The sequence below is a fragment of the Electrophorus electricus genome, chromosome 9, assembly GCF_013358815.1.
Source record: "Electrophorus electricus isolate fEleEle1 chromosome 9, fEleEle1.pri, whole genome shotgun sequence".
Lineage (NCBI taxonomy): Eukaryota > Metazoa > Chordata > Actinopteri > Gymnotiformes > Gymnotidae > Electrophorus > Electrophorus electricus.
The window spans coordinates 12569562-12587138 of record NC_049543.1 but is presented as its reverse complement, the minus strand read 5'-3'; the positions used below and the strand labels follow the sequence as shown (position 1 = coordinate 12587138).

The 17577-nt window shown below is 43.7% G+C and overlaps 2 protein-coding genes across 3 annotated transcripts; one reads left to right on the top strand and one right to left on the bottom strand.

Annotated features, from left to right (window-relative positions):
* Positions 1–1068: 1068 nt before the first annotated feature.
* spink4 (serine peptidase inhibitor, Kazal type 4) lies at positions 1069–2470 on the top strand. The gene is made up of 4 exons (XM_027019913.2): positions 1069–1232; positions 1389–1414; positions 1816–1928; positions 2361–2470. Exons 1-4 carry the CDS (start codon positions 1190–1192, stop codon positions 2404–2406), a joined length of 228 nt encoding a protein of 75 aa, XP_026875714.1. The 5' UTR covers positions 1069–1189; the 3' UTR covers positions 2407–2470.
* Positions 2471–6156: 3686 nt separating this feature from the next.
* On the bottom strand, positions 6157–17106 carry LOC113583542 (beta-1,4-galactosyltransferase 1-like). 2 transcript variants are annotated; one of them, XM_027019911.2, is made up of 6 exons: positions 16485–17106; positions 14014–14246; positions 10419–10606; positions 9865–9987; positions 7336–7440; positions 6157–7253 (listed from the first exon to the last, which is right to left on the bottom strand). In XM_027019911.2, exons 1-6 carry the CDS (start codon positions 16798–16800, stop codon positions 7124–7126), a joined length of 1095 nt encoding a protein of 364 aa, XP_026875712.2. In that variant the 5' UTR covers positions 16801–17106; the 3' UTR covers positions 6157–7123. The 2 variants fall into 2 exon arrangements, with proteins under 2 accessions (XP_026875712.2, XP_026875713.2); XM_027019912.2 differs by lacking the exon at positions 9865–9987.
* Positions 17107–17577: the final 471 nt, after the last annotated feature.

Below are 17577 nucleotides of genomic sequence, written 5' to 3'. Positions count from 1 at the left end.
AGGACGAGCAAAACGCGATATTAATTACAGGTGCACGCGACCTATTAGGTGTGACGTATTGGGTGATTAAGGCTTAAACTAATACAAGGACGTTTTTCCATTAACCAAATCAACGATTTGTTTACAAATAACAACATTTAGACTCTTCTATCTATAACTACATGGTCCTAAACCATAATCATTTTTGCTCATTGTGTACAATAATAGTAGTAATAGTAATAATAGTAAATTTGTTTAATGTTGTCTCTCATAGTTAGTTAGCCATTGACTGTGAACCGTTGATTTTGTGTGAGTCATTGTGGCGCTTCACCATAAACCAGCTAATCAGAGCAGAGCTCATCAATTATTCATGACCCCCCCCAAAGAAAATACAATAACTGTGGAAAACCGCCCAGCTCGTTTCATTCTAGGGCCAGCTCATAGGGAGTTAATAGGCATGTATCAAAGCATCTGTAGCCGGGTGGAGGGCGTTGTGTGTGTTGGGGGCGCCAAACGAGCGCTTCTAATCCACACGCGCCGTCACCAGCGGATGCGAGCATCTGAGCACTAACACTACATTCACTTATCTCGGTAACATGACTGAAATTGTAAGTTGATTAGAATAATTTGTCTCTGTAAATTATCACTGAAATAAGAGCGTCTGCCAAATGCCCGATTTTAATAGTTGCTGCGTGATTTAACACTTTCTTAATTCTTGATATTATACACGATGTCCAGAACAGCCATATACACTCATATTCTACGTTGTTATGGTTGCATGCAAAGATCAGGACACCTTTATTCGCCCAAAACAAGAACGGAGCGGAGGAAAAGCACTAATTCACCACAAGGTGGCAGTATTAGTGCGGCGCTTTCCTTTCCACTCATTACTGTAGAGAAGCAACTGCCCGCCCTGGCCCCTGTCACTCCTGTCCGTTGAGAACGTATTACACACCACGTGCTTGCTCAGTAATAATTACAGTAAAGGTTTATACACACCACACGTCTAAATGCGGAAGGTCGAGTCTGGTTGTACCCTGTGCCAGTATGATGGGACGTTTATGGCTGTACATAGCAGTAAACAGTAAAGATATGGAGTTTGTTTTAGGAGGGGGCGTGTGTGAGAGTGTGCGTGTATGTAATCAGGTGTGTACGTTCTCACTGCTGGTCACATTTGCTGTGTAAGAGGTTGGTCACACACTCTCTCAGAATGTCCATGCTCCTGTTGTGTGTGTTGATTCTCCTTGCTTCAGGTAGTGTTCTCTCTCTCTCTCTCTCTCTCTCTCTCTCTCTCTCTCTCTCTCTCTCTCTCTCTCTCTCTCACACACACACACACACATAAACTGTTGCTTGAATAATAAACTAACAAACGTAAAGTTTAGAATTCTTAACCAAAGCCTTCGTTTCAGGGTCGGAGGGATCTGCGTACAGAAAGGTGAGTGTTCAGATCTCATCACATGCCCTCCTGGCTACAGTGCAGTTTGTGACAAACGCAGTGAACTACAGAGTCACTGAAATTCAACAACACCCAGACCTCAGCCCAGCATCTAAAGTATAAAATAAGGAGACAAAACAACAAAGATTTGCATATTTTTATATATTGTCTGTGAATGTCTGGAGAAAGGTTAGAAGTTTACTCAAGTATATTTATCTAGTCTACACTGGTCAATAGTAGGTCTTTTAGTAGATGTGTAGTGTGTTTAGTTCAGTGATTAATATTTGCTAGTGAACAGAGTTCTGTGGAAAGAGTTTGCCTAGTGTAGACTGCATGATAGTCATGGTTCAACTGAGGTGTGTGTGTGTGTGTGGGGGGGGGGTTGTGGGTGTGTTTTACAGCCCTTGTGTAGTGACCTGGTGGAGATCATGGCATGTCCCATGAACATGGCACCAGTGTGTGGCACAGACGGTAACACCTATGCCAACGAGTGTGCCCTGTGTGTGCAGAGACTGTGAGTGACGGCAGCATAGACACGCCCCCTCCTGTTAACTGTTTCACACCTTTGATGCATTTGTGTAATCTGATCAGTTTTGACCTTTACTCAGACATACAGACTGCTAATGGTAGCATCCACTCTGTAAACTCTCAGTTATACTCATACTTATCGTGTTGGATCTATAACAGTTTGATATTTACAATGACATGGATTCAGTTTCTTTAATATTTTATATTGCGTTTGTTTTATACTTGATTCAGCGATGTGCTTGAATTGTGTTATTCACAAATAATTTAGGAAATTGCTACTTATAGTGTCCACTCTGGAAACGCTTAGTAATACTCAGACATAATGCTGTGTACAGGCTTTTCACAGCCCTTGGCTCCCCTCTTCTCCTCTCCTCTCCTCCCCTTTCCTCCTATCCTCCTCTCCTCTCCTCTCCTCCAGGAAAACCAAAACAAATATTTTAATTAAAAAAGATGACAGTTGCTGATTTCTGTCTGGGAGGTGTCAGCCCCAGGATCCTAACAACCAAACGTTACAATAAAGTACCTTAAAGCATGGCACGCCTCTCTCCTTTTCTTCAATTCTTTAATCCTGTAAACTTCATTACCCATAAGTCTTATACATTCTGAAAGGAAACCAAATTGTGATTTTGCATCACGATCGCACTAATCTGGGACTCCTGTGTCTAGCATGGGAAAACACGAAATAGCTGTAATAACAGTAGCAGAAGGTTGGTCTCAGGGTCATAGGAAGGATGTGTGTCTATAAATGTGTTTTTTTCCCATCTAGAGTACAGCAGCACAAAAAATCTGGTATCATTTTTTTTTCTTGAGGAATCCCACATAGTAAAGAGATTCACTGGAATTCATAATGCTACATAATGTGATATTTTTGGCTATTGGACTCCACACCGTCCTTGTGACTACGATTATGGATTTGCATATAGAAGTCGCTCTTCCCAGTGTATGCGTCCTGCCTCTCTCCTCACGTGACGGTCATTTCAGAAGTGTGACCCAGGGCTGTGAGACCTCAGCGCAGTTGGTACTTTATCACTAGTCTTGTTTATAAAAGAGAGGTCTGAGGGCCACTGAGAGGCAGTTGAAAAGTTTTTGTTAAAAAAGCTACAGAAGAGGGAGAGGAAGCAGTCTTACAATCACACACACAGACGCACACACACACACAAAAACTCCTATATAAATTCTTCATAAATCCTTCAGAAACGTCGTGTTCAAGCTGTCTCCTTTACCAGAGACTCACTGTTAAACTTTTTCTACTTTTAATTGTCATTAGATTTGAACTTGTTTAAGTCTAAAAACTAAAATATTTTTGGTTCTAAGTGTTTTACACTAGATTGATGTCATCAGAAGACCCGTACAGAAAGAGCATACACCATGTGTGCAGTCTTTGAAAGTCCCTGAAAACTAAGAATAATTTAATAATACGCCCCTCCTCTTTGATTACAGATACCTATAGAAACAAGTGCAAATCACTTAACTAGAATAGCTAATAAAAAGATTTTTAAAATTTTAAAAGGGGCAGACTGTTTGACGGTCCCGCCTCCCAGTTTCCATGACTAAGTCCCAGGATGCCTTGGGCCTTTTTCACATGCTGTAATTCACACGGGAAGAACTCCATGGAACTATAGTCCGTATGCTTGACCTGTGTACGTCACCTCATGTGTCCCATCCTATTAAACGGGTCATTGGGACCTTTAGTTTTTCATCCTGTCCTTAAGTGACCTGCCATGGCAAAGAACTATCGATCCAATACAAGTGTCAGACGTCACTCTACCCAGTCTAGCATTAATAACGGAGACAGCAGATCTGACAGGACCACATCCATCTTGAGTACCTGATCACTGGTCATTGATCACACATGCACACCCTGCTGGGCCACCATTCACATTCAGAGGGCCCAGTGTATGTTCATCTCCACGGCGTTAAGCTCCACGGACACCTGGAGCCCAGCACGGTGTTGTCTCTGACAGCAGGAACTGTTGGTTCCATCTGGTCTGAACATAATTTGTTAATGGGTTGTGTGCTTACAATGTAAGAAAGTGAAAAATCGTGACATACCGGACTGACTGGATAGGATTATCTTGCATAATATGTCTTTATAGGAAAGAAAGAGAGAGAGAGAGCGTGTGTGGGTGTATGTCATGGTTTTATGTTCTTTTTAGTTTGTTGACATACTGTTCATTCTAATGCCAGTCAACCTTGGAGTCTGAGCTCTTAGAGACGTAGCAAATTCCAGGCAATCCTGAGGGCTTTCTTGACATTTGTAGCCAATATAGCAGCAATCTTGCACCTAGCAACAGGCACACAGTGCTCTGTGTGCTGTGGCTGCACTGGCTAGGTGGGCAGATAAAAGGAGGTGTTGGGTGGTGTTTGAAGAGCTCCATCAGTGGGGGGAGGAGTGGATGATTGGAGATTGGGTGAATCAGGAGGCGTTCGTCACGGTGAACCAGAAGGCGTCACGGAGAACCTTAACCCTTACCCTAACCCTAACCCTTACCCTAGCCCTAACCCTTACCCTTACCCTAGTCCTTACCTAACCCTTACCCTAACGCTTACTCTAGCCCCAACATTACCCTAACCCTAACCCTTACCCTAGCCCTAACCCTTACCCTTACCCTAGTCCTTACCTAACCCTTACCCTAACGCTTACTCTAGCCCCAACATTACCCTAACCCTAACCCTTACCCTAGCCCTAACCCTTACCCTAGTCCTTACCTAACCCTTACCCTAATGCTTACTCTAGCCCCAACATTACCCTAACCCTAACCCTTACCCTAGCCCTAACCCTTACCCTTACCCTAGTCCTTACCTAACCCTTACCCTAACGCTTACTCTAGCCCCAACATTACCCTAACCCTAACCCTTACCCTAGCCCTAACCCTTACCCTTACCCTAGTCCTTACCTAACCCTTACCCTAACGCTTACTCTAGCCCCAACATTACCCTAACCCTTACCCTAGCCCTAACCCTTACCCTTACCCTAGTCCTTACCTAACCCTTACCCTAACGCTTACTCTAGCCCCAACATTACCCTAACCCTAACCCTTACCCTAGCCCTAACCCTTACCCTTACCCTAGTCCTTACCTAACCCTTACCCTAACGCTTACTCTAGCCCCAACATAACCCTAACCCTAACCCTTACCCTAACCCTAACCCTTACCCTTACCCTAGTCCTTACCTAACCCTTACCCTAACGCTTACTCTAGCCCCAACATTACCCTAACCCTAACCCTTACCCTAGCCCTAACCCTTACCCTTACCCTAGTCCTTACCTAACCCTTACCCTAACGCTTACTCTAGCCCCAACATTACCCTAACCCTAACCCTTACCCTAGCCCTAACCCTTACCCTTACCCTAGTCCTTACCTAACCCTTACCCTAACGCTTACTCTAGCCCCAACATTACCCTAACCCTAACCCTTACCCTAGCCCTAACCCTTACCCTTACCCTAGTCCTTATCTAACCCTTACCCTAACGCTTACTCTAGCCCCAACATTACCCTAACCCTAACCCTTACCCTAGCCCTTACCCTTACCCTAGTCCTTACCTAACCCTTACCCTAACGCTTACTCTAGCCCCAACATTACCCTAACCCTAACCCTTACCCTAGCCCTTACCCTTACCCTAGTCCTTACCTAACCCTTACCCTAACGCTTACTCTAGCCCCAACATTACCCTAACCCTAACCCTTACCCTAGCCCTAACCCTTACCCTAGTCCTTACCTAACCCTTACCCTAACGCTTACTCTAGCCCCAACATTACCCTAACCCTAGCCCTTACACCAACCCTTAACCCTAACCTTACCCCTTACCCTAACCCTAAACCTAACCCATACCCTATCCCTAACCCTTATCCTAACATTAACCCTAACCCTAACCTTAACCTTCTTAATGCTATTGTCAGAACATGTCAAGAGTATTGAGCTTGATATAAAATTAAAAGTAGATTTGTGAAAAGTGGGAAAAAATGTTATGAAAATAAAAAGACTGAGCTGAGAGTGTGCAGTCCCACAGGAAAGAACTAATAAATGAATGAACTATCAATTAATGAAGGAACACTAAAATCACTTAACATAGTATCAATTAATCATGAAACATTTTACTCAAACCCACACTCCAGCACACTCACACTCCAGAGCATGACCACTTCAGTACACTCTGTTTCACATTATTAGAACATTTATTTTCCACAAACCTGTCATTTATTTTCAATATTTTCCCTCAGAGCATATTACAAAATGGTACTCGAAATATTATAAATTAATGGTATAAAACATCATTATTCAGTTAATTATAACTTATTATAACCATGTATCTAAAGTGCAGCTTAGAATCCCATAATAGCCCATTCAGGTCATTACAAGGACCGTAAAGGTTGCGCACTGAGGGAGGGTAATTAGAAAAAAACCCACACCAGTGCAGGCAGCTTAGACCTTCACCTGGAAGTAGATCTCACACCTCATAAGACACCATCCTTCACCTGGAAGTAGATCTCACACCTCAGAAGACACCATCCTTCACCTAGGCGTAGATCTCACACCGTAGAAGACACCAACCTTCACCTGGAAGTAGATCTCACACCTCAGAAAATATCATCCTTCACCTGGAAGTGAAGGAGACACCAACCTTCCCTGAGACTCAGCAAGATAACAGTGTAAACATTTTTTGAGAAATTCAGCCCATCTAAGGTTTGCCAGTCTCTCCCAGTCCTGCAGATGCCCAGTACTGCTCAGTTCAGTGGTCCTCTGCTTCCGCACACCTGCTCACCTCTCCTAAACTTTAGAAGACGTCTGGAGGACCAAGGGGTTCAGTTCTTCTGGAGAGAGTACTAGCAGTTGAAGCACTATGGTCCCGTGGGCGGAAGAGCCAGGGTCACCTCGAGGTCAGTTCTAGAACACTCTAGAATTTGACTCTAGTTTGACTAAAGAGACACTGTGGTCTTACAGGGGCAGTGGGCCAGTCAATGCAAGTTCACCTTTCCACGGCTCCAGTTGGGTCAGTTCTGAGCAAGGAGTCCAGAACCTCAGTGTTCACTGTAATGATCAGAGGAACCAGGATCCATCATTGTAGTGCTCTGACTGATGAGTCAGACTGGCGCTCCTATAGGCTGGGCAGGAGACCAGACACAGAGAGCGAGAGAGAGCACGTGCGAGTGTGTGTGTGTGTGTGAGTGTGTGTGAGAGGCTCAGGGTTTGCCAATGTCCACGGTGATTTTTGTGAAGAGTTGGCCTTTCTCCACTTTCACCACAGTGTACGTCAGAGAGTTGATGCCGTCGGTGTCTATCGTTTCTCTCGTGTGGGCAATTCTGTCAAACCTGCACATGAGAGAGTAGTCTTCACATGCCTGTGTGTTTGTGCGTGTGTGTGTGTATGGAAGTGTTTCTCTGCACATTTCACCTCTGAGGGTTAGGATCGTTCATCTTATCTCTTTCGTGATGAATCATCTTGCATTTGCCAGTCATGACATCAGGCCGTGATATGGACATTCCTCTAATCGACAACCTCAGATAAAAGAACAAAACAAACCGACTAAAAACCGGCGATAGTCACAGATAAGAACAGTTCTGATCACAGGCCGCCCTCACAGGCCCCCCCGTACTGAGCAGGTTATGAAACGTCTGCTGTCACTGCACAGCAACCCTAGAACAGACTTAGTTTATGGATTCCCTTAGTCAACCTCATGTCTCTCTTAGAGGACCAGTTAAACCAGTCAGTGGCTCTGTGGAATGACCTGCCGTGTTGTAGGTTTCAGTCCGGGTTGTGTAAGACAGTAACATCTCACTCTTTTAGTGCTCTTAGAATGTTTAAGCACTCAGAGAATAAAGACGTAATTAACAATGTAATTAATTATTCCAAAAGTAGTGTGATAATTCAGTCTCTGATTGGTTAAAGGAACTGCACTGTGACTACAAAAACATGGACTGGGTCTGGATTCATGGGGTAGTGAATGAGTAACAGGTGATGGTTACAGTGGATAGGGTTTATGTGGTTACAGTGGGTGGGGTTTATATGGTTATAGTGGGTGGGGTTTATATGGTTACAGTGGGTGGGGTTTATGTGGTTACAGTGGGTGGGGTTTATATGGTTACAGTGGGTGGGGTTTATGTGGTTACAGTGGGTGGGGTTTATATGGTTATAGTGGATAGGGTTTATGTGGTTACAGTGGGTGGGGTTTATATGGTTATAGTGGGTGGGGTTTATATGGTTATAGTGGGTGGGGTTTATGTGGTTACAGTGGGTGGGGTTTATGTGGTTACAGTGGGTGGGGTTTATGTGGTTACAGTGGGTGGGGTTTATATGGTTATAGTGGGTGGGGTTTATATGGTTATAGTGGGTGGGGTTTATATGGTTACAGTGGGTGGGGTTTATGTGGTTACAGTGGGTGGGGTTTATATGGTTATAGTGGGTGGGGTTTATATGGTTACAGTGGGTGGGGTTTATATGGTTATAGTGGGTGGGGTTTATATGGTTATAGTGGGTGGGGTTTATATGGTTACAGTGGGTGGGGTTTATGTGGTTACAGTGGGTGGGGTTTATATGGTTACAGTGGGTGGGGTTTATGTGGTTACAGTGGGTGGGGTTTATATGGTTATAGTGGATAGGGTTTATGTGGTTACAGTGGGTGGGGTTTATATGGTTATAGTGGGTGGGGTTTATATGGTTATAGTGGGTGGGGTTTATATGGTTACAGTGGGTGGGGTTTATGTGGTTACAGTGGGTGGGGTTTATATGGTTACAGTGGGTGGGGTTTATGTGGTTACAGTGGGTGGGGTTTATATGGTTATAGTGGGTGGGGTTTATATGGTTATAGTGGGTGGGGTTTATATGGTTACAGTGGGTGGGGTTTATGTGGTTACAGTGGGTGGGGTTTATATGGTTATAGTGGGTGGGGTTTATATGGTTACAGTGGGTGGGGTTTATATGGTTATAGTGGGTGGGGTTTATATGGTTATAGTGGGTGGGGTTTATATGGTTACAGTGGGTGGGGTTTATATTGTTAAAGTGGGTGGGGTTTATATTTGAGTAGCTGTGGCTAGTCTCACTGTGTTGATTGGTGATGAGTAACTGGGTTTTTGACTGATCTCAAGCCAGCTTCTCTAACTTCTCAGGAGACTTAAAGGTGCATTAGTCAAGAATAGAGAAACACCACCTCAAACAATTAAGCATTTGAACACAACAACACTGGAACGATTTTTTCACTCTTCGGCTCTGCCTTCCAATCTTGCCCATGAACACAAAGCCACGCCTCTAAGATCTACGGTGGCCAGCGGAGTTCAGTTACAGTTTTCTGGCCAGAGTGGGACCCCCGCATTGGGGGGGTGTGATGGTATATTTTACCCTGATATGTGGTGTTGCGCACTATGAAATGTAGCCTATGGAAAGTAAAATGATAAACTTTTAAAGACTTACAAAGCTCACAACAAGCTTCTAAATGTATTCCCTGCACAATATTCTTTTCTAATGTACTCCCAGCAATGACCTGCATTACATATATTTCCCTTACAGACAGAGATGGGGCGGAGTTTAAGGGTGTTGAGGTGTGTCTCATAAAGTCTGACAGGAGAAAGGTAAGAAAAGGTGGGAGATCAATTAATGCACCTTTAAGGGAAATGTATTTGTTTTTGGATCACAGGCCACTTCTGCCCAGTGACCAGCAGGGGGAGGATTGAGCTCTTTTTTTGTAATCTGCTCACTGGGGGCTTCATCTGGGGATCTGGGGATCAGCCATTTTTTTTGGGGGGGGGGGGGGGTTCTCAAAGTTAAGACAATAATCTGAATTTCAAATAATTCTTAAATTACTTTAAAATGTAATTTCATGTCACTGTATGTTTTAAATGTATACCCCCAGTGTGTCCTTACAGTGTTGGGGTTTATGTCTGGTTATGAGGGACTGGTCCCAGGTCAGTGGAAATGTATGTTTCTCACCTGTTGAAGATGTCGTCATCCTCTCCCCCCCAGCCCCAGTAGTTGTTGGGGAAGCCATTGATCTTCAGGTACTGGTCTTTACTCATTGCAGAGACGCCACCAAAATACTGATTATATGGTAGCCTACAATCCCACACCGCACAATCACACACAATACTACACAGTCACACACAATACTACATAATCACACACAACACCACACAATCATACACAACACCACACAATCACACAAACACCACACAATCATACACAACACCATACAATCATACACAATACTACACAATCACACAAAACACCACAAATGCATACACACCACAAATACTGCAGGAGGAAGTTTGGTTCTCTGCGAATTAGGAGCTCCCTCACCCTCTCTCTCTCTCTCTCTCTCTCTGTGTCTCTCTCGCTGTCTCTCTCTCTGTCTTTCTCTCACTCTGTCTCTGTCTCTCTCCCTCTCTGTGTCTCTCTTGCTCTCTGTGTGTGTGTCTCTCTTTCTCACTCTCTGTGTATGCCTCTGTGTGTGTGTGTCTCTCTCACTCTGTCTCTTGTTCTCTCACCCATAGCCGAACTTGTCCATGGCAACGGCGAGGTGCCGTGGTTGGTCGTAGCAATGGTACATGTTGCGGTCGTCCATGGGGACGATGTCGATGTCGCTGAAGACAAAGCAGTCATAGTCGTAGTCTTTCAGAGCCTCAGCGTAGCCAACATTTAGCAACTTCGCCCGGTTAAACGTGTCCTCTCCATCCTATAGAAACACACACGCAAAAATAAATGCACAAAGATGTAAGAGTTTAGGTTGTAAACACAAAGGTCCAGCTGTTTGTCACCCAGCTGATTGTAATAATTAGTTCTGCCTGCTCTTACAAAGCCAGGTAGTTGTAACAGTTCAGAGTGACACTTTCCTTTCTGTTCAGGCCAAGACATCTGGAATCAAGTAACACAGGAGGGATGTTGGAATGCTCACGAACACAAAAGGACTTCTGAACTGTTGGTGTTGACTGAAGGATTGGGGTCAGTTTCATGAAGGACCCATCAGACAGCGTTCGTGAGTCTCATGATAAACACAGTGTATATAGCACAATTCAGGGTGAACCGCACAAAAGGATATTTATGAGTGACAGCAGTGCTGAATATGTCCTACATCAGAGGCAGTATTCCATGTACTGTCTACTGTTCCCTGGTAGTGTGGTGTGTGGTGGTGTGTGATGTGGTGTGTGGAGTGTGGTGATGGGGTGTGTGGTGTGGTAGTATGGTAGTGTGGTGTGTGGTCATGTTGTTTGTTTCCATGGCAACAGTGAGGGTAGGTATGGGTCACAAGAAGAGTTTTACATGCAATGTCACATGCAAATGACCGAAACCATAACAAGCTTCTGGGAGGCTGAAGCCTGCAGAAGAACCGTCGTGTTTCCTGGTACGGAAGCTGAATCCGTGGCGTGAGGTTATTCCCTGTCGCCAGTGTAGTATTTTATGGACATACTAACAAGTTTCCAGTCAGAGACGTTCAGTATACCCAAACACACACAGATCTGTGTGTGGAACTGTAGTCTGGTGATATGGACAGGCTCCGTCATGTTCAAAAGGACAGACACAATCATGCGAAAGACATTGACAAGGAGCAGGATAGGTCACACCAACCTCAGCCTAATGCAAATAACATCCCAACACTTGCAAATAGCCTTGTTTCTTTGCTAGCCACGCTACCCTTGAGAGTTAAATGATTCCCTTAGGTTTCAGCAGGGCCTTCTGGGTAAGACCAGGTGCCATGGCACTCTTGTTTTTGACTGCACTGTGCTGGAGGACTGACTCAGACAACAGCTGGTGCGTGTCGCTTAATGCGATGTCTTTGGATCGGGGGGGGCAGTCTGCGGGCACTGCGGTCCGGGCGTTCCTTCCAGCTGAGCAGGAGGATTCTGGGACTTTGTGAAATGCCACGTTTTAAAAGCCTCATTTACACCCTGATTCCCATTATCTGACACACACAGTAAGCAATGTTAACACGCATGGTAAAACACTGCCTTAAAAAATACGATCCAACATTAGCACTCCCACATGCTTTCTAGTTGTTTTGTGTGTGTGTATGTGTGTGTGTGTGTATGTGTGTGTGTGTGTGTGTGTGTGTGTGCTTCTTAGTTCAGAAGGTTCCAACAGGACAGGAAACAGGCCGTGTACTGCAACCATGGTCAGTGGTCAAATGTGAAAGTTCAATGACAGAGCTAACAATTTATAGGAACTTCCTAAAAAGCACGCACACACACTCACACTCTCGTAGACTCACACACACACAGACACATGCACCTACAGACAGACAAGCTGGTTAATTTATCAAGAGAGAAAGTGGTTGGAAGGAACAGCAGAGATAGAAGGAATGACTAAGGGAGAGATGGGGAGAGGAAAGGGAGGGTGTGTGTGTGGGTGTGTGTGTGTGTGTGTGTGTGTGTTTGTTTGTATGTGTGTGTGTGTGTGTGTGTGTGTGCTGCTGAGATGTTGTTAGTTGTGTAAACGTTACTCTTGCTATCAGGAGTGTGACGTGTAAGGGAGAGAACTTGAAGCCTGGAACTTGATGCCTACTTCTGGGGTAGGAGGGGCTGAAATAATTGAAACACTTACAAACACACACACACACACACATACCTATGAAACACACATACACACACTTGCACATTCATTCGCTGGTGCGTAAACATAGTTTCACAATGCTTGTGTATGTGTGTGTGTGGGTGTATTATTGTAACAGGAAGGCAGATATTTAACGTGTACAGCACATTCCTGAAAATAAGGTGTAGAGCGATATGACATTTGTTTAATTGTAAACTGTGTGTGCCTATGTGCTTATGGTATAAGAACTGATGAGTTATGGAAAATTGAAAATTAATTGGATTCATAAGATTGCAGGTTATTGATCGAATGTAGCTATTAGAAATAATAAGACTATCTGCTACGTTAACTTAGTATATATTTAACTACTGGCATTGATCTCGGGAGTGTATTCTAATAAATTATGGTGAGATATGAGTTCTGAATATTTACTCACACACCTTAGGCCAATTGGAGGATACTGAGAGGCTAACCTGTAGCCTAATGGTATGATGTAGCCACGTCGTTACCAGCAGGTCTACAGGCTACAGATCATATATTCTCATCATCTCTAATTCAATTAATGCTGGAAGGTTTGAGCGTAAATTTTCCGAACATAGTTTTCACTACACTGGGAGTGTATTCCTTAAATTCTCAATAGATAATGAAAGTTTTTCTAGGGGACACCAATATGTTGTCTGTGTCAAACATCAGTAGATCAATTCCAAAAAGGGAAAGGATTCCGTGCTAATTAAATCCCCAATCCAAACACTGAGTAATATGATCCCCTGTCAAAGTGGACCATAGGCATGATCGGGAACGTTAGTATGAGTTATACAAAATATTGGTGGAACTGCAAGAATATTCCTTCATTAGTGTCTTTGATCTTCAAACTGTCATCTAATCAGAATTATACGCTGACATGGCGATGTTTTCTTATATTGAATTATATATTAAATATATTGTGCTATACAGATATTAAACATTTGCCTTCCTGTTACGAAGAAATGACTTCTGGTCACACTGAAAATTGTTTTACACACACAAGACCACACACATGCACAAGCATTGTGAAACTCTGTGATTACACAACAGTGAATGAATGTGCAAGTGTGTGTATATGCAAGTGTTATCATATACAAGTGTAAGTAGTAGGCTATTTATGTGAAAATGTTTCATATGTGTAAGTAGTGTGTCTGTGTAAGTGTTTCACTGATTTTGCCCTAAACGGCCCCTCATACTGGGGAAGGCTCTCTTTTTCTCTCCCTTTCTTTCTCTCTCTCCATCTCACTCTGTATCTCTCTCTCTGACACACCAGCACACAGGTGTCCTTCTCTTCCACACTCTTTTACACACAGCTGAAGGCTAACAAGGACCTGCTGGTTCACCTGGGAAGCATCTATAGCAGAGGTCACATGCTGCATGAGGACCAGCAGTACTTCACTCAGGCAGTAGTGTGTGTGTGTTTCTCAGTGTGTGTGTGTGCAGTAAGACTGAGGTAGATCTTTATATTTACTAGCTAACTGCGTTTGCCAGAAATGTTTGTGTGTGTGTGTACGCTTTAAGGCTGAGTGTCACCTGCTCAATGATGTAGACCCCATAGTCCAACTGTTGTCTCTGCAGAATGGGATGAAGGTAGTACAGCCAGTATTTGAGGTGGTGCTCTCTGTGTCTATAAGGGATAATGACGGCCACTTTCTGGACAGACAGACACTGGGGCGGTTTGTAGTGTCCCCCCTCCACCAGCAGGGGCTCCTGTCGGATCTCCTCCAGATCCACCGGATCAGAGAACTCCACACGCAATGGACCCACTGTTGGGGGAAGAGACTAGAAGGAGCATGACCTTGGCGGTAAGTGCATTTGTGTTTGTTTATGTTTATATATCTCATAAAATGTGTATACTGCGCAGTAAACAGACTACGCAAAACAGTCGGCTTGTGTTTGTGTCTTCTTACCCATGACAAAGTATGTTTGTTTGAACAAAAGAGAAGGTGTGTGTGTGTGTGCACAACAAACTAAGATAGACACTATGGGTGTGTCTGTGTTTGTGACACGGCGTGAAGGCGTTTGTGTGTGACACGAAGTGTTGAGTGTTTCTAAGAGTTCTATGTATGAGACAGGATGAGTGTGAGTACAGATCTGCACTGTCCTCTCTGGTGATGCTTTATCTTTGATTGCTGCCTGAAGTTTGTGACACACACAGATGTCATCAGTCTTGTTTCACCAGTTAGTTCAGGTCAGAAAACACCACGGACCAGTTATTCATAGATTACAATGTATGTGTGAGAATCTGAGTGTTTCTGTGTCTGTACGTGTGTGTGTGTGTGTGTGCGTGCATGTGTGTGTGCATGAGGGAGGCTATCTAGTTCTACTAGTTACTTTACTAGAATGGTCAGGTCCAAGTTGCTTGAGTCTCAGTAGTTACTTTAGTAGTATGTTTGACTCTCAGTAGTTACTTTATTAGTATGTTTGAGTCTAAGTAGTTACTTTAGTATTATGTTTGACTCTCAGTACTTTGGTAACACTTTATAATAACAATAGTTTATAGAGCATTTATAAGCCTGTATAGTAGTATGTTAGAGTCTTAGTAGTTACTCTATGTAACGATGATCAGTAAGGAGGCTGACACATATGCGGAGAATGTATTCAGGGCAAATCCAGAATCAGAGTCGTTATAACGATCCAGGGTCACCTTACCAACACGCAGAGTACGGGGATACACGATTAACAAACAAAAACACACGAAGGCAAACGGGAAGCACGCTAAAATAAAAGACGCTTGGAAAAACTTAGCCTTAGGGCTAAGAAATACGAAAGCTAGGATAAACAAAGGCACGGAGTACAAAGGAACAGAACCATACGAAATAAACATTAAATAAACAGCCAAAACGAAGGGAACAAGGCAGGACTTAAATACAATCAGTTAAACGAGGGACAGGCGTTGAAAATCAAGAGGGGAGGACAAAACGAAACTATAGAACGGAACTAAAAAACACAAGACAGCGAAAACACAGAACACGGAGGATGGGAGGAACTGATCGTGACACTTTAGTAGTATGTTTGACTCTCACTAGCTACTTTAGTAGTATGTTCAGGTCATTGTCCTGCTACAAATAAAACATCACTGACCAGTTATTTATGTATTACAATGTATGTGTGTGAGTAAAAGGAGAGGTATTTGTGCGTGCGTGTATTCAAAGAGTACGGAGAAAGGCAAACTATAGCTCTACATTTCCTGTTCGTCTATCTTTCTCTCATTTTCTGTCTCTTGCTGTTTTTATCTTTCAGCAGTCATGGGTTTCCGCAATCTAACGGATACAGTACCCATTATTCTTTGCTGCAACAGTTGGCCGCGTCTCCGCGTGGGTTGTTCATCTCTCAGCCACCTTAGGCTCACGTGCCTAACCTCCAGCTTCCTCAGAGAGGAGACACGCATGCATGCGCACCGCTGAGTCCACGAGGGCGAACTTCCGTGTTTTTACACACACTCGTCCAACATTCACATGCATCTCTCAGTGTTTAGGACCCTTAACGTGATCTCTCCCACGCGCAAGGCGAAACATTTTTCGACATGCATTCTAGACCTGGTCCTGTGTTAGCTCGGGTGTGCTTGAGAGGGAAATGATAAGACTGGGCTGGAGTCCTGCCCTCGAGGAGCAGAGGTGGCGAGCCCTGTTTGACGACACCTCACGCGGTTACAGGCGCTTGTTTTTCTTGGTGTTCCAGTTGATTCCACTCCGCATGGTTTTGCTGAGGAACTTATTAAAAGTACCCCCCCCCCCCCATTGAATGAACTTATTTTGTTAATGCATATTTTAGAATTGCAACAAAGATTATAGGCTATATGTCTTTTTATTCTTTTTTATTTTAAAGCAAATAATATTGGCATTGTAAGCCCCACAGTTTCATATGTCCAAGGTACGGTTACATTATTTAAAAATAAAATTATACGGTTTAGATAAGACGGCCATATAAATGACAGCGCAAACGACCCGCTTCGGAATCGATCACCTGGCTTAAAGTTTTAGCACAAGTTGTCACGTACGTACCTAAGAGCGGGGACGTCTCGGGACATTTCTCCAGCGGCGTTTTAAATGCTTCAACACCGTTCGCTTCTTCCGTCACCTCGGCGACATCCTCTGCTCTCGGCTCCGCGATGAGCGCTGCCGTAGTCGCCGCGGGCGACACGAGCTCGATATTCGTCGTGTTCGGCGACGACGTCGAATACGCTTGTACTTGCATATGACCGTCGGCTCCGGAGTTTCTCAAGTAATAGAAAACCATTACGGAGATATGGAGCGCGCACAGAGCCACCACGAGAGTGCAAACTCTACGTTGGAGACAAAAACAATGACACTCCCTCATTACTTTCGTATTACAGAAAACCTATTTGTCATAAAAATGTCCCGGGAGGAAAAAACAAAGTTAGTCTGGCTTTTTTTCCTTAATGCAAAAATACTCCTTCAGTGAAAGGAAAGCATGTTGGCTTGGCTTTGATGTCTTATTTAATCCAGTTGGCACTTGTTCATCGGACCCTTCGGTTTTCTGAAGTTGCTGCATTACGCAGGCTTTAGTGAACAGGAGAGGTTTCTTTTCTGACAGGATGTGGGCGTTATTGACGCTGTCATGAAACCGTAGAATGAGAAAGGAGATGCCTAACTTGGTCCTTAGGGAGTAGCGTTTAAAGTAACTGGCAGATGTGGTATCGGTGTGGTACTCTTTAAGATTTTAGCATCAGTTAACCAAAAGAAACAATTAAATGTTGAACTGTTTACATGTGTTAATAAAGCTAATTGAGTCGTACAACAAATGTAAATTCATTCATAACCCCAATGTGCAAATCCTTTTATTGAATAGTGAGTAGAGTATCATTTCAATAAAACCCACTTTTCTGTCTTCGACAATAAACTCGAGATTAACAGCAGGCAATTACATCGATCCGTCAAACCATAATTGCGTGTCATAATCATAACTTGGTGAACAGCGCCCTCTTGTGTCAGTTCTCGTGAACTACTCTTGTCATCCTTTTTCTAATTGAACCTCAGATGTCAGTAAGAAGTCTTCATAAATATTTCAATTAGGTTGCCTACAATCTTAATAAAAATATTTAGGAACTGAAGTCCCAGAGACCCCAATAAAGGT

What these genes read in the sequence shown, in the direction of transcription:
- spink4 (XM_027019913.2), top strand. Translation starts at nt 1,190, where the DNA reads ATGTCCATGCTCCTGTTGTGTGTGTTGATTCTCCTTGCTTCAG. An exon ending in AGGGATCTGCGTACAGAAAG is followed by an intron (nt 1,415 to 1,815) that starts GTGAGTGTTCAG and finishes TGTGTTTTACAG; the next exon opens with CCCTTGTGTAGTGACCTGGT. An exon ending in GCCCTGTGTGTGCAGAGACT is followed by an intron (nt 1,929 to 2,360) that starts GTGAGTGACGGC and finishes CCTCTCCTCCAG; the next exon opens with GAAAACCAAAACAAATATTT.
- LOC113583542 (XM_027019911.2), bottom strand. Translation starts at nt 16,800, where the DNA reads ATGAGGGAGTGTCATTGTTTTTGTCTCCAACGTAGAGTTTGCACTCTC. An exon ending in ATGGACAAGTTCGGCTATGG is followed by an intron (nt 9,988 to 10,418) that starts GTGAGAGAACAA and finishes GTGGGATTGTAG; the next exon opens with GCTACCATATAATCAGTATT. An exon ending in GATGACGACATCTTCAACAG is followed by an intron (nt 7,441 to 9,864) that starts GTGAGAAACATA and finishes CTTTTATCTGAG; the next exon opens with GTTGTCGATTAGAGGAATGT.